Raw genomic sequence first — 14,843 nt, 5'->3', positions numbered from 1 at the left:
CCCTCTGGGGCCTACATTCTTCCAGCTGAACTTTGAGGGCAGTCATGTTTTAAACAATTGCTGTGTGCTCTGGAGAGATTCGAGCTTGTTGCAGCGGCGGTGGCGGCGGCACAGAGGGCTTGTTGCGACGGCCCTGCAGGGTAGGGCGGCTGTGGCTGGTTTGGATGGATTCCCAGCCATCCGTGTCCTGGGGCTGCTCCCCGCCGCCGCCCCCCCCCCCAGCTCACACCTGGCCCTCAGTTGCAAGCACCACAGCCCGAGAGCTGGTCTCGTGGGAGCAAGCGTAGCTAAGCAGGGTCTACCCCTGTTTGCATTTGGATGGGAGACCACATGTGAGCGCTGGGAGATATTCCACTTCGTGGGGGAGGCAGCCGCTCGGCGCTCCGGGAAGAGCTTCTAGGCTCCCAGTTCCCTCCCCGGCAGCCTCCCCAAGAGGGGGCTGAGAGAGACGCCCGCCCGCCGCCTTTGGAGAAGGCGCTGCCGGTCCGTGCAGACAATGCTGAGCGAGAGGGACCAGGGGTCTGACTCAGTCTGTGGCAGCTTCCTCGGTTCCTATGTACCCCGCTCCGCAGACCCCCCCCCCTTTTTTTTAAATGGTCTCAGGATTTCCTTTCCATCACATTTTTCACACAACGCAAGACCCGACTTGGAAGCCCATCTTGGCCGCTGCCGGCTTTTCTTTCCGACGGGACACTCTGGTGAAGTCCAGGCCTGGCTGGGGGGCACCCGGGGGGGTTGGGTGGCGGCGGGGGCTGCCATTGGTTTCCAGGGCGCCCCTTTGGGAGCGAGGGAAGACCCCTCAGCGCGTGTCACTCTAGTCTTTGCCTGTCTCTATGGAGAGGAAGGCTGTGGGCGCGGTCTCCGCACTCGATGGTCGCAGCCGCCTAGAGGTGCCCTTGCCGTACCGGAAGGGGAAGGAACTCGGGGGCGGACGCCCGCTCCCCTTGTGGGTGACTTCCGGCCTAGCCTGCTCCAGCCTCCGAGGCCGGTGAGGGGGTCGTGAGGGCCGGGAGGTGTGGCTGTGGCGGCAGCTCGGTCTTGGACGGGGGCGGTCCCCTCCCTTCCCGCCCCTTGCAGGCGGGCCATTCGTCAGGTAGAGCTCTACCTGACGAATGGCCGGCCTGCAGGCAGCGCTGCTCTCGGGGAGCCACCGGAGCTGCCTCCTTTGGCGCCCTCCTGGCTCCTTAGGACTCGTGGCTCCTGAGTCAGCGCTCAGCACCCGCCGCCCCCCTAGAGAGAAAGAGACAAGGGCGGGCGGGCAGGCAGGCAGGCAGCGGGCTCCCCTTGGCAGGCGGGAACGAGGCGGGGGGGGGCAGGCTCCTCCTCTTCCTCGGGAGGCGCTGCTTTGCTCTTATCCTGCCCCCCCCATCTGTGTCTTATCCTGCCCCCCCCGTCAGTGCCCAGGGCTCTGGTCCTTCTCCTTTGCGTGGGGGCATCGAGGGCAGGCGGCGGGGGGGGGGTCTGCTTCTCTTCCTGATAGGATAGGAGGCCCCTCCTGTTTCGCTCCATTATTTCATTTCGAAATGCCCTTTTGCAGACATGGCTACTCTGTGGCTCCCGGGGAGACCTCAGGCAGCGTGCACAGTTGGACATAAAAGCCCAGCGTGCCTCTGAGCAAACCCTGGTGGGTGGGTGGGGTTTCCCTGTGACATGCTGCTGGGCTTGGGGGTCTTTCCCACCCTGGCAAAGCAGTGTCCCGAGGAGCGTCCCGGAAGACTGAGCCCTTCTTCCTGGGAGTCTGTGGTTCTTGCCTCCCCTTGGTCATCATTGCCATTCCAAGAAATGGCCGTAGTGATTCAGAGCGAGACACGAGCAGAGATGTCTGTGCCTTGGCGAGTAACCTCTCTGGTCCACTCTTTTCTTTTCAGGAATTAACCTTTTGTTCCAAAGCTATGAGAAGATCTTGATCAAGACAACAAAGTCAGAAAACGGAGCAAGATCTCCTTTCTGGGTGGAAACAACGCAAAGCAGGAAAGCAGCTCTTTTGCTCCCGAGGCTGAGTGTGTGTAGCTGGTTATTTTGGTTCCATGAGTCCCATGATCGGAATGCTGGCTGTATGACTGCAGCTGTCTTATTTGGGTCTTACTTCAGCCCAGGCGTCCTGTGGGCCTGACGCTGCTGCCTCTGCCTGCCTGGGTCCTTCTGGGTTTGCCACAATGGTGTCCGTCACAATGGGTAAGTCTGTGTGTGTTTCAAAGGGAATCCTAGCAAAATGAAATGCAGCAGGGCTTCCAAGGCGTGCGTTACAGCATTCCAAAGTTTAGGAGCAGCTATCGTCGCGGCAGCCGGCTAGTTAGGGTTGAGGGCTGAGCTCTGGACAAACAACAACAGCTGTCTAGGGACGGAATGTGGGCTGGGAAGCCTGCTGAAACCCGCATGGCTGGACTGTCAGTGGGAGTGGGGCAAAGAAGTGGGAGCCAGGAAGAGCAGGAGTGAATATGCTGTCCTTTGTACCACTCCCCGCCCCCTGCCACCCCCAGGTGCAGTGTAAGGATAGAGACCACGTTATTCGAGGAAACAACTGTTTTTCTGCATTAGTCCTAGAGCCTGCTGAAGAAGTCTATAAACTGTAAGGTGGTCTCTACTGTGTTGGAGTCTATACTGGCCTGATTTATGCCAAGTAAGAAGTCCACAAGCCACCTAATGGCACAGTGGGGAAATGACTTGATTAGCAAGCCAGAGGTTGCTGGTTTGAATCCCCGCTGGTATGCTTCCCAGACTATAGGAAACACCTATGTTGGGCAGTAGTGATATAGGAAGATCCTGAAAGGCATCATCATCTCATACTGTGTGGGAGAAGGCAATGATCAACCCCTCCTGTATTCCACCAAAGACAACCACAGGGCTCTGTGGTTGCTAGGAGTCGACACCGACTCGACGGCACACTTTAGTTTAAGATCTCCACTCCTGCTGGCAGAAGTCTTTCTTATAAGAAGAGCCTGGCTGGGTCAGACCAAAGTGGATCCATTGAGCCCACAACAGCTTGCCCCAGGGAGAAGCCCACAAACAGAACTAGACGGCACCAGTGTTCCCTCTAAGGTGTGCACATGTGTCTGCGCTCACAAGGTTTTTGATGTCGGCTCAGTTAATTTTAGATCCCACTCAGGTTGAGTCAGGAAGGCCCCACACACTGCCTTGATACTCCCGCCCAGAACAAAACTCATTCCGCACAAAGATGAAAAGAATTCGAGAGAACACTGGAAGGGGCTGGTTTTCTCACTTCCTCCTCCCTGAATTTCTCTAATCCCCTATTAAAGGATCATTCCAGTGATTGTTACTGGTGTCTGCCTGACTTGTGTTTATTTTTAGATTGTGAGCCCTTTTGGGATAGGGAACCATCTTAATTTATTTTCTTGAAGGCAGGGGTTTGGGCCTTTTGTCTTGCATGTTTCCCCTGAACTGTTGGCCTCTGTCACCGACCGTGTCTGTCTTGCAAACACTCATATGCCTGATTTGCTAGGGTTCTTGTTGCTGTCAGGTGAGCGTACTCTCTGTAATAAAGAGAAATGTGTGAGAATCTTCTTTCCTCTGGCATCGATGAACTTGGCTTTCCAGAGGGCAATTGGCAGGCGGCGGCAGCAGCTGATCAGTGCCGTCTTGGTCTCCCGGCCACCTAATGACATTGCTTAGTTCTTCCTGCCTGTCCTGAGTCTGCACCATTTCTCTGCGGAGTCCCATATGAAGAGGATTGATGATCTGAGTATGCCTCTGGCCTTTGTTCCAGTGATGGGTGCTGCTAATTTAATCCCATTCTTTGTTTTTCAGCAACTTCTGAATGGATTCAGTTTTTCAAAGAAGCTGGGATTCCCCCAGGACCCGCCGTCAACTATGCTGTCATGTTTGTGGATAACAGGTGAGACGCTTGAGAGAGGCAGCTGCAGTGGAACTATTCGCCCTTCCTCTTTCCCTTCGTCTACTGCAGTGTGGAGCTTGGGGCTTCTGGGTCTCGCATGCCATGACATGTGTGACCCCCTGAAACCACCTGGGACTTGTGGGTCCCACTACAGAGAAGAAGCCCAAGTCCCTCTTTCCAGATCGGGGGCAGGGGGCAGTCTCAGCAACAAACTCTGGAGCCATTGGCAGCCTTTCCACACTCAGATACAAAACATTAATTTGTTTAATGCTTTTTAATGAATCGTTTATTTATCAATCTATAGATTAAAATAAGATGGAGAAGCTAGCTCTTTGAACAAGAAAAGCAATTCTAAAAATAGCAATTACATCAGGTGCCTTACTTAAAAATAGAAAAAGTCTTAGACATTATGAAGTATCTTCATATATTAAATTCATTATTATCTTGCATTTCCACACAGCTTAGTTCTGCTAAACTATGTGGAACTAAATAATATCTAAACTAAACGATATCTAACAAAGCTATTGCTTATTTGAACTTTAAAGTATAAAATCTATATAATTAATTCTCTTAGCCGGCATGCGTGTCCAGGATTTGGCGGCGAAACTCTCGTGACACGCTGCGAGAGACCGGTGGAGTTGTGGGGGGGGGGAGAAAGTGCTGGTGCTGGCCGGCCGGCTGGTGGGGAGAGAAAAGCAGCAGCGGCAGGCGGGCAGGCGAGAAAAGCAGTGGCGGGCGGGCAGGAGAGAAAGGCAGTGGTGGGCGGGCGAGAAAAGTGATGGCATGCAGAGTGAGGGGAGAGAAAAGCAGCGGCAGCAGGGCGGGGGAGAAAAAACGGTGGCCTGAAAAAACCCCTGCTTAGCCGCCCGACCGGTGAGGCTCTGTGTGGGGAGGGAACGGGGCCCGGGGCTGGAGGGAAGGGGAAGAGAGGAGAGAGCGAGGCAGGAGGAAGAGGGAGGGGGAAACTACCGGCCCCACAGCGCTGCATAGATGCTTTTTGCGGGGTCAGCTAGTGGTATATATTATATATAACCCCTCTTTTTTGCTTCTTCAAATGTTTTCTGTGAGAAAACAGCATCTCCTTTGTTTCTTGGCATGAACACAGAATATGTTTTAAATAACTTTTTTAAAGTACCTGCTTAGAGAATAAACCTCAATTTATGTTAATGGCATTGGGCAAAGAGAGTGTTGGAATCTTTTTCTCTGCAAGAGCCTTCCTGGTTCAGCAGGTCCTGTGAAGACCTGCAGGCCTGTTGTGGCGGGGAGCTCCTAGCTCCCTGGAAGCTATTTCTTTCCCCACAGATGCCATGTCCTTTTATGCTTCCTTGAGCTGGGCAGCCCTACATGGGCATTTTCCTCGAGCACATTACTGTCCCACTTGCTCCAGTTGGCAGGGCCATGCAGAGCAGACGTCTGCCTTGTCTTGTTGTGTTTGGCCTCTTCGTGCACCACTTCTGACCCCTTGGCCTACGGGGAAGCGGCTTTGGGGAGGTGGGAGCTTCATCAGGTAGCTCTAGGTAACTAGTGAAGGGGGTGTGAGTCAGGCCTGCTTGGGATGGAGCTGCTCCTGGACAGCCTACTTGGGGATAACCTCCTCTGCTGTAGAACAAAGAAAGTTGGAATAATGGGATCAGTTTATGTTCTGCAAGGGATGGAGGAGGTCTTGCTCACCTAAGAGGTTCTTCTCGCAACCAAGGACAAGAGAGGAAGATGATTTGGACTATCATAATTTGTATTTGGGGGTCGGGGGGATCCTGGGAATGAGTGTCTCTTCAGTCCTATTTCTTTCCTTGTTTGTTTAAGGTCGTTTTCAACATTTTGTATTTTTTTGAACTGATATTTTACATCCCCATACTGGAAGAGCTTGCTCCACAGGAGAATGTGGACAAGTCTACTAAAATTAAAATGTCCAGGATTCTTTCTGTGCTGAGTGCTTGTGGCATGTAAGGGGTGTGCTCCAGCATCTCTCCATCACTGCTGGTTTCCCCTGCAGGATCCAGAAGAACATGCTGATGGATCTGAACAAGGAGATCATGAACGAGCTGGGCATCACCATCGTTGGGGACATCATTGCGATCCTCAAACACGCCAAAGTGGTGTACAGGCAGGTGGGTTCCTGGGAGAACTTCTCACTCTCTTCCATACTTTAAATGGAAATGGTGTGACCGACCCATGGCTTTGAGGTTGCTGCTGAGCTCCTGGCATTCCCAGCTCTTTGGGTCTGCACAAGGCAAATGGATCCTTCTGGCTTGGGGAGCTGGGGAAACTTAAACTCTGTAGGGCATTCCTGACCGTATTTGGCTCATAATGGCACTTGGTGCTTCCGTGAGCAAGGGAGCATCCCCAGGACAGTGCTGAGGGCTTGGAGAGAGGGACCCATGGGCAGTATTCTAGTGGGCGGTTCTCTCCAAGGATTTCAGTGCCCTTCCCTAACCCAGCCCTAAACTGGAAGCAGTGGAGCTGGACTGAATTGTGCAGGAGGGCATTTGCAGGATGGGGATTCCCAGCGAAGCCTTCTGGATGCCTCGTGTTCTCAGGCTAGACTGGCAGTCAAGGAGCTGCAGCTCCCCAGGACGGACTTGCACCAGGGCTCATCGGTGTAATGTAGTCTGGTGCATTTCTCCTGCCCGGGGAGCTTTTGCATTTCTGCCACTTCTGCATGAGGATTTTGGATTAATTGGGAAGGCAAGTGCCAAACCAGGGCCTTATTCCCTTCTGCCACTCACCACTGCATTCTTGTCGTCTTCCTCTCCAGGAAATGTGCAAGGCAGCAACCGAGTCGGTGGCCTCCAGCCAAACCACCATGCAGTCTGAGCTCCGCAGGAATGCCAATAGCCGTGAGTAGAGGGGCAGCAGCGCCCGTGGCTGGCTGCAGAGCTGAGGCTGACATGCGGAGCGAGGCCTTTCCTCCTCCTTTCCCCGCACCCGCCTCACTCTCGCCAAGCATTCCTTACTGCAGTTGTTCAATCATTATTTATTATTATTATTATTATTATTATTATTATTATTATTAATGCTGGAAAAATCCTGTGTTGCTAATAAGCTGGGCAACCATCTCTTCCTTCCTATTTGAAAAGGCATTTGCATCTTGACCATCAGCCAGCCCTGAGTCCACTTTTCTGCCCCCTCCCTCAAGGGCCTCAAATCTGGCCTGTATTGCCACTGCCTGGGACCCAGCAGAGGCTGCTCCCCCACCCCGTTGTACCTTGGTGTGGATTTTAACTGCAGGCTTCCTTGGAAGCCAGTGGTGGCTGGAAAGCGGGTGCCGCTGCCATGGGAGAAATGCATGCGCCTGGAATCCGCCCCTGGCAGCCAGCCTCCCTGCTGCAGTGTCCTCCTTCCAGGCCTTGTCAGGCCTCCCCGGGTCCTGTTCCATCTGGAGCCATGGAGACAGGCAAGATCCAGGCCTGACCTGGGCCCAGTGGCACAAGAGTCGCCCCAGCAAGAGAGACGTGGTGGCGGCGGCGGCTGAGGACAGGGCAGAGCCTCCCTCCGCTTCCGTCTTGTGAGGCTGGGGATTGCTGGCGGTAGCTGAAAAGCTCTCGTGTGCCCCTTTGCTGCTTCTGCCCCATGGCCTCTTCCTTGCTGTCCCTGCAGCTGCCGCCCGGATGATCGCAAACAGTCTGAGCCGGGACTCTCCACCGTCCACCCCCATTCGGAGACCTGACACCAGCACCTCCAAAATCTCCATCACTGTGTCCAACAAAATGGCGGCCAAGAATGCCAAATCAGGTGACTGGGAGGTGGGGGGAGAGCAGCGGCCGCCTGCCCTGCGGCTTGGCTTATAGTTGCCACTGTCAGGCTTTACTTTCTGCTCCAGCTGGGACTTGGCCGAGGCTGGGCCCTGGACCCTCCTTAGCTTGTTCCTTGGAGGCGTGCACTGGCTCCCAGCTGTAGCTCTTGGGAGTTATTCAGGCAGAGCAGAGAAGGTTGCTGTGCCTTCTGGTTGGGCTGGCCGAAAGGGAGCAAAGGGGTGTTGGATTCCCCCCTCCCTCCACCAAAAACTGGGGAGCCCTTCCCCAGCAAACCGCTTTCAATCTTGCATGTAATGGCTGCTACCCTGTCTCCACCAGAGTGCGTGGATAAATCAAGGGCGTGAGCAGCTCGGGTTTGGAGCCTGGGGCTTCCCTTTGCTCTGCTTCGGAGGCACGGAGCTTCCTGCCCGCTCCTGCAAGCAAGGTGGTGATGGGGAGGGCAGCCCCAAGGAGCCAAATGGTTGGTATGAAGAGGATGGGGCCCTTGCTCAGCAGACTGGGTTCAAGGCCCTGTGGAGCAGGAAGCTGGCCTTGAGCAAAGGGACTGAGGCCGTTTGTCAGCCTCAGTCTTCCACCTGTAAAATGGGGATACAAGTGGACTACTTTGCGGGGCTGTTGGGAAGATCATTGAGCCACTGATTGTGTGGCACTTCGTAGCACACAAGGGGAATCGAACTTGCTCATGATCATGTTAATGGATGCTTTGACACAGAGAGTATCAAGGATGCGCTCAGGCTGGGTGTTGGAGTCTCCCAGACTTGTGGGAGTGGGGACGAGTTCACTGTTCACTTTGGGACCAATTTGTCTAGAGTGGCTCGGGAGTTCATAGCGGCCATGACATCTATGGGCCTGTCCCAGGTTGTCTCGGGACTGACACACATCGCAGGTTACACGCTTGACCTTGTCTTTCACTCTCTACAGGGTGGTGTTCCGTGGGTGGGGATGCCTGTGATTTCCCCATTGTCATGGATGGACCTCCATCTGGTTAAGGTGTACAGTCATGTCTCACCTCTGCAGGGGTGAGGGGCCTATTAAGATGGTCTGCCCGAGAAGGTTATTGGATCCAATAGGATTCCAAGAAGCTTTGGAGGGATTTAGTGTTGGCTCTTTTGGTGACCCTGTTGATACCCTCGTGGAGAATTGGAACAGCAAACTCACCAGGGCAGTAGACGTGGTTGCTCCTAAGAGTCCTCTCCAACCCGCTGCAAAATTGGCCCCTTGGTATTTGGAAGAATTGTGGGAGCTGAAGTGGCAAGGTAGACAACTAGAGCACAAGTAGAGAAAGACTCAACTTGATCAAGTCTTAAATAGCTCCCTGAATAATTTTCAGGGTTATTAACCGGGTTAAAGAGACTGCAAAAATCCACAATAGGAAGTTTCTAAGATTAAAACGGAGGACAGGAAAAACACTGCTGCCTCACAGACACCATCTTGCATTCTTGCTCATGAACCCGACAGATTACAACATAGCGCGCATTTGAAGACCTGTGCTCAGACAATACGTGCGGCAAAGAAGTGGGATGATGGGAGTTGTAGTCAGCAACCTCTAACCCGCCCCCCGTCAACTGGGTTACCCTTTTCTGCATCTTTTCCAGCGTGATGATCTCCTTTTTGAGATTGGGGGCAGGCCACCAGATCAGTGGTCTTTTGTCCTTGGCAGCCTGCTTGATGTGGAGGTTCCTTCTGTGGCACAAGCCTGACAGGAGAGCTTGCCCTCAGCTGAATCTTCTCCTTTCTGCTCTCTTGCTGCCCCAGCTCTCTGTGGTCCAGATCCGGAAAACCCTGCCGTCCCCGTGAAACGCCGCCGCGTCACAGCAGAAATGGAAGGGAAGTACATTGTCCACATGCCAAAGGGCACGACGCCCCGGACCAAGAAGATTCTGGAGCAGCAGGCGGCAAAAGGTACCAGAGCTGCAGCCCTCTGGCAGGTAGGGGGTGGGATGGAAAACCTGCTTGTGGGTGGCTGCCTGGTAGTGGAAATCGGGCATCCCAGTCAAGGCTGTGGAAGAACCCAGCTCTGGAGTCAAGGAAATCCCATGTGACTGGAGGCCGCCTCCGGAAGCATGTGACTCTGCTCTTTTGTTGAGCTCCGCTCAGAGCGCTGCTCGTGTCCTTTCAGCCATGAGCCCCTCAGTGGCTGGGATGGCTGGGGACCAGGAGACTCAAAGGCCGCCTCCTCCTCCTCCTCCTCGCCCATCTTGCCCATCCACTGAAGCAGTCTTCTTTTACAAGATTGATGTACCGCTTTTTGGCCATCAGTAAAATCTGGCTGCTGGGCGATAGTGCCCTTGCAGGGATATACGTCTGGGGTACTGAGCGCTGCCGAAGGTATCCTGAGGCTAGTCGCTCTGCTCCTCAGACCGAGGGTGCCAGCAAAAGAAGGGCATCGAGATGGGGTGGGCAGGTGGGGCCACTGCAGTGGGTTCCGCCGGCGGCGGCTGTGCTTGGAACTCGCCCGCCCCACCCCGCCCGGTTGCTTCTTGGGATGCCCTTCCTTTTGTGTGGTGTCTCATCCACGCACGTGTGTTGCTGCCTGTATCAGTTACAGGTTTACAGAGAACCTCTGTCTTTGACCGGCTGGGCGCAGAGACCAATGCGGACACGACCACAGGAAATAAGGTGGGTGAGGGAAGGCATCCCCGGCCGCATGCACATGGGGAGTGGGGCTGTCTGCCCTCAGGGCTCCTCTCGGAAGAGGGCCCCGTCGGTGGGTCCCTCCACTTGGAAAGGCAGAACAAGAGGGAAAGGGCCTTCTGGCTGCCTCTCCTGGGGCTCCCCTGCCAAGTGGGGCCGCCGTGACCACCACAGAGGCAGCCTTCCTCTGGATCTCCTGGGCTGCTCCTCATCTCCTTGCAGTGGCTGGTGGTCTTTGGAGGGAGGGTGTGGCCGCTCTTTCCTTGGCCTTCCCTCTTGGCGCTTCTGTAGGGCAGCCTCTCTCTCTCTCTCTCCCCGACTTCAAGCCAGATTCTGCCAGAAAGAGGTGGATGTGGGCCGCCTAGCTGCTGCTTCTGCTAAGAACAGCTGTGGCTTGGAGGCTGTCGCACTTGGCACCAGCCAAAAGGGAGCCAAAGCCCCCTGCTCCAGCCCCCCACATCCCGCTCCAGATCACTTGCTGCCCATGTCTGTGGCATCCTCCCGGCAGTTAAGCTGGGCCAGGCTTTGAGTCCCACCTGGCCTCCGCAACGAGCAGGGCCTTTTCTGCTGCAGCCCCCGTGCTTTGGAATGCCCTCGCCAGGGATGTGCCGGGGGTCCCCTTCCCTGCTTTCTCCCCAAGGCGGCGGGTCGAGCCCTTTATTTTCCAATGAGTCTTTGAGATTGACTCAGCTTGCTGCTATTTGGGCATTCTTTTCTTTCTTTTTTTGCATTGGTTTTTAATTGGAAGGGTTTATACAAAGCAGTATAGAAACCTGCAAAGAACCACAACCACCCTCTTGTGCAGCCTTGGAAAAGTCTGCTTCAGCTGCCTCTGGAGGCCTGGGGATGAGAAGTGGCCGCGTGGGTGGGGAGGGGCCTTGGGTCAGCCCTGCCGGAGGCCTTCCCCGGCCCCCCCTGACTCTCTCTGGTGTCTTGGCAGCCCACGGGAGTGTTCAGCCGGCTGGGCGGCGTGCGGGAGGCTGAGGAGGACAAGGTGAGCGAGAGCGACGACCCCGACGACGACGACCCCGACGAGAGCTCCATCCTGCAGTATGCCGGGGTGCTGAAGAGGGCCTGCAAGCCCGCCAGGGCCCCAGAGAGTGGCCCGCCCGGGGTGACGGTCAAGGCCAGGGCCACCAGCTCCGAGGCCCCCCCCCGCCAGCGCCTTGGCAGCCCCAGCACGGAGAAGACGCCCGCGTTGGGGCCCCCGGGCCGCGCTGCTAAGAGACTAGGCCAGCGCCCCCCGCCGGCTGAAGCCCAGGACAGCAGCATCACCAGCTCCAGGAGCAAAGCGGAGTCCGACTTCTGGGTCACCATCAAGAGAACTTTAGGGAGTGCCAAGGTAAGCAGCACCACAGAGGCCGCCCCCAGCGCTCAGATGGACAACACGGGGACAGTCAGCGTTTTCAAGAGGCTGGGCAGAAAGGCCCTGTGAGGCTGCCCGGAGCGGCCGCAGCCGGAGTGGGGAGGCTGTCTTCTTAGCCCAGGCTGATGGCCGTGACCGCTGGGCTGCTTGCACCTAGTCAGTCCTCCCAGCTCTGTGGGGGGTGAGGGAGCTCAGCCCCTCCCTCCCTCCCTCCCTCCCTCCCTGAGCCCCACAATGGTGACCCTCCCAGTGGCATTGGCTGGACACCCAGCTGGGCAGCAGCAGGAGAGGGAGGCGGCCTGGGCCGGCCCTGCCTAGAGCCGCCTCTGGGGGGGGGTGGGGGGAGCGTCTCTCGAGAGTCCGCCCAAGACCCCTTCCTTCCTGTGGTGATCCTCCTCCCCCCCCTTGCTCTTTCCTAGGCGCTAGAGTCTTGAGGGGCTTCTGGCAAGAGACACGGCCTTGTGGGGTGCAGGAGATGCCCCCCCCCCCGTTTCCTGAGCTCTCGCCTGCCCCTTCCAGGAACGGCAGCTGAACAGTTCTTGGCAAAGCCTTTTGCTGGGTGCCTGTGCCGGCTCCTTGTTCGGCCTGGCTTCGCTTTCCTTTAGGCCAGAGAGGAGCGCCTTTCTTGTCTGCCCTGGGCTCTTGTGTGTTGTAAGAGGGACGGGGCTCGGAGGGTGCTGCAGCGTCGGGATTCCTGACTGGGCTGGGTCCGTCCTTCCTGCCGAAACGCCCAGAGCTGCACTGCCCTGCTTCTCCCCTCCTTCCTTCTTCTCTCCCCAGGGGTTTTCAGTTCATTGCCCCTCCTGTGAACAAACCAAACGTGCAAAGGGACTGGCAGGTGGGTGGCTGCTCCTGGAGAGACCCCCCACCCCCCGATGGGTCACATATTTGCCATACTGAAGCTTGCACCACGAACAGAATGGGTGGGTGGATTCTGCCCAGCCGTGCACCAAGTATTTATTCAACTGGTTATTTGGACGGAGGGCAGAGCCAGAGCCTGGCGGGCAGCTCTTGTTGCCCAAGTGCCCTGCTGCAGTGGGCCTGGCAAGGCGGCTGGGGACCCCCACGGTGGGGGAACCGCTTCTGCTTACCGCCAGCAGCTCAAGTTGCTCCTGCTGGATGTGGGACTAGAGGGGGGGGGGTGAGGGACAGCATGGAAGAACAGGGGTCTGCTCCTATGAGTCTGGCCTCCAGCCCACCCCTGCCCCGAGAGATCCCTTTGTGCGCCACAGTGGAGCGGGACCCTCTTGCCTGGGGCTGTCTGGCACTCTGGGTGGCGGGTGGGTGGAGGAGTTGGATCCCCACCCTTCTGCACATGCCTTTGTGCATCATGGCAGCTTAATCTCCAAAGGACCCTTGCGGTGGTCCATGGGTGTGTGCTCCCCTCAGTGGGCCTGTGTGAGGTGTGTGGAGGGGCAGCCATGTGAGGGCTTAGCAGCAACTTTTCCCCTGGTGCAGGCAAGGGGAGAGAGGTGGCCACCCATGTGCAGGAACAAGACACTGACCAGTCTTCCTGGGTGCAGGGCAAACAGATTTGGGGACAGAGTGGCCCTAAGGTTACCTGGGAAGTGGGCCGCCACAATTAGTGGTCACTGGGTATGTGCCACTCCACATCCCAGCATGCACTGCTGGAGCCATCTCCCCACAGTTGGTTTCTGATTGGCCTCAATTGGGGAGGCGGGGGGGGGACATCCTTTCCATGCCCTTTGGTGCCTTTGCACTTAATTTAGTGTTCCAACCTGGACATTTGCTGCAGTAGAGAGAATGATGTGATAAAATGGTTAAGGGGACATGTTTTTCCCTTTGAAAATAGAAAAACGGTCCTGTTTGACTTAAGTTTGGTTGACAAAATTTAGGGAGAGTGGGAAGAGTTAATAAAATTATCTAGTGTTTTTGAAGAAGCAGCCCTTTTGTAAATGTGAGTGTAATTTGGATGCAGCCTTGCAGATGTAGCCAGCTGTGCCCCAGAGAGGTTGAGGTTTGCAGTGCTGTGTCTGAGCTGCTCTGTGACCCTCCTGAACGTAGAAAGGGGGGGAGCGTTCTCTTGCAATAAAAGTGTCCGTGGTCACCTGTGTTTCTGCTCAAGAATCCCTTTAGCGTCCTCTCTGAACGGGGCAGTTCTGCTGGGCGTGGGCTGGGATAATGGCTGCATGTGATGTGGAGCAAACATCTGAAGACAGGCACCCACATGCCGGCAAAATCAAAGCTTGGGCTACTGTAGGAGGATGAGGCAGTATTTCCAGGTATCAGCAGGAAGAGAGGAGAGGAACTGCTGGCAGTTCTGACATTCAAGGTAACTTTGGGAGGGTAAACACACACACGGAATTGGTGGCAGAGTCTCTGTGCTTTGCTTATTTCTTGCAAAAGCATATTATTTTAGATTCCTAGCCTACCTTGTCCTTGGCCCTCAGGTCAGATTATGGTGCAAACACATTTAAAAGAGAAAAGTGATAAAGCACTGTTAAAAGCTTGGGGTGGGCCCAGGAAAGAGCATGCAGGCACCCGATACAGCAACGGTCCTGGGTCTGCTCAGTGGCTGGATGAGGACCCCTAGGCTCCCTGGAGGACAGAAAAATAGATGTGATGTCACTGGAGTTACAAAGATTGATGTATAAATTGGGCATGGACTGCTCCTCAGTGGGCGAGCATCCTGGCTGCAGCTCCAGTGTTAAAGAGAGCAACGCTCTGTGGATCCCGGCCGAGCACAAGGCCCTTCAGCCTGGATCCTGCCCTAGGGCTGGGCTGGCACTCAAACTAAGTGTCAAGCCCAGGACTTCTTTTCCGTGGTGTGTTCTGGGCTGTTTGCCCAGGAAATTGCCCAATTGACTGGGACACTCCCCACCCCACACACAGAGCCACCCTCCTCCTCCTCCTCCTGTTGCAACCCCTCCAAACTCCCAGCACACAGCTTCAGCCTCATCATATGAGGAGAAACACCTCCTGGGGGAGGCAGTTAGGTGCGAGGGGGCAGGCCAGCTCACTCTGGAGGGAAGTAAGAAGCCGAGCCCAACCGCCCCCCGAAGCTGTTTGATTAAGCAGGCCTACAACAGAGCATCCCGGCCCCTCGCGTCTTGGGCTTCCTTCGGGACGGCCCCTCTTCTGCTCCGCCCAGCCCGTTCTACCCACTGGATGGTGCCTGGGGGTCGCATCCCCCCCCCGTGACCCAGGCCTGTGGTTCTCTCCCACGCACACGCCAGATCTTTTTTCCCTTTAAACTTCATGCCCCCTTTAGAGT

At 55.8% G+C, this 14,843-nt stretch overlaps 1 protein-coding gene across 4 annotated transcripts; it reads left to right on the top strand.

Annotated features, from left to right (window-relative positions):
* Positions 1-879: 879 nt before the first annotated feature.
* Positions 880-13,676, top strand: C7H19orf47 (chromosome 7 C19orf47 homolog). Of its 4 annotated transcripts, none has more exons than XM_053268652.1 (9): positions 880-988; positions 1,869-2,175; positions 3,766-3,853; positions 5,847-5,961; positions 6,609-6,690; positions 7,451-7,585; positions 9,364-9,510; positions 10,151-10,227; positions 11,183-13,676. In XM_053268652.1, exons 2-9 carry the CDS (start codon positions 2,157-2,159, stop codon positions 11,675-11,677), a joined length of 1,158 nt encoding a protein of 385 aa, XP_053124627.1. In that variant the 5' UTR covers positions 880-988; positions 1,869-2,156; the 3' UTR covers positions 11,678-13,676. The 4 variants fall into 4 exon arrangements, with proteins under 4 accessions (XP_053124627.1, XP_053124628.1, XP_053124629.1 ...); XM_053268653.1 differs by having other exon boundaries at positions 985-1,093; XM_053268654.1 differs by lacking the exon at positions 880-988 and adding an exon at positions 993-1,015.
* The last annotated feature ends 1,167 nt before the right edge of the window (positions 13,677-14,843 follow it).

Source organism: Hemicordylus capensis, chromosome 7 (assembly GCF_027244095.1).
Source record: "Hemicordylus capensis ecotype Gifberg chromosome 7, rHemCap1.1.pri, whole genome shotgun sequence".
NCBI lineage: Eukaryota > Metazoa > Chordata > Lepidosauria > Squamata > Cordylidae > Hemicordylus > Hemicordylus capensis.
Note: the sequence above shows the minus strand (reverse complement) of the source record. Positions and strands in the feature narration are given on the sequence as shown.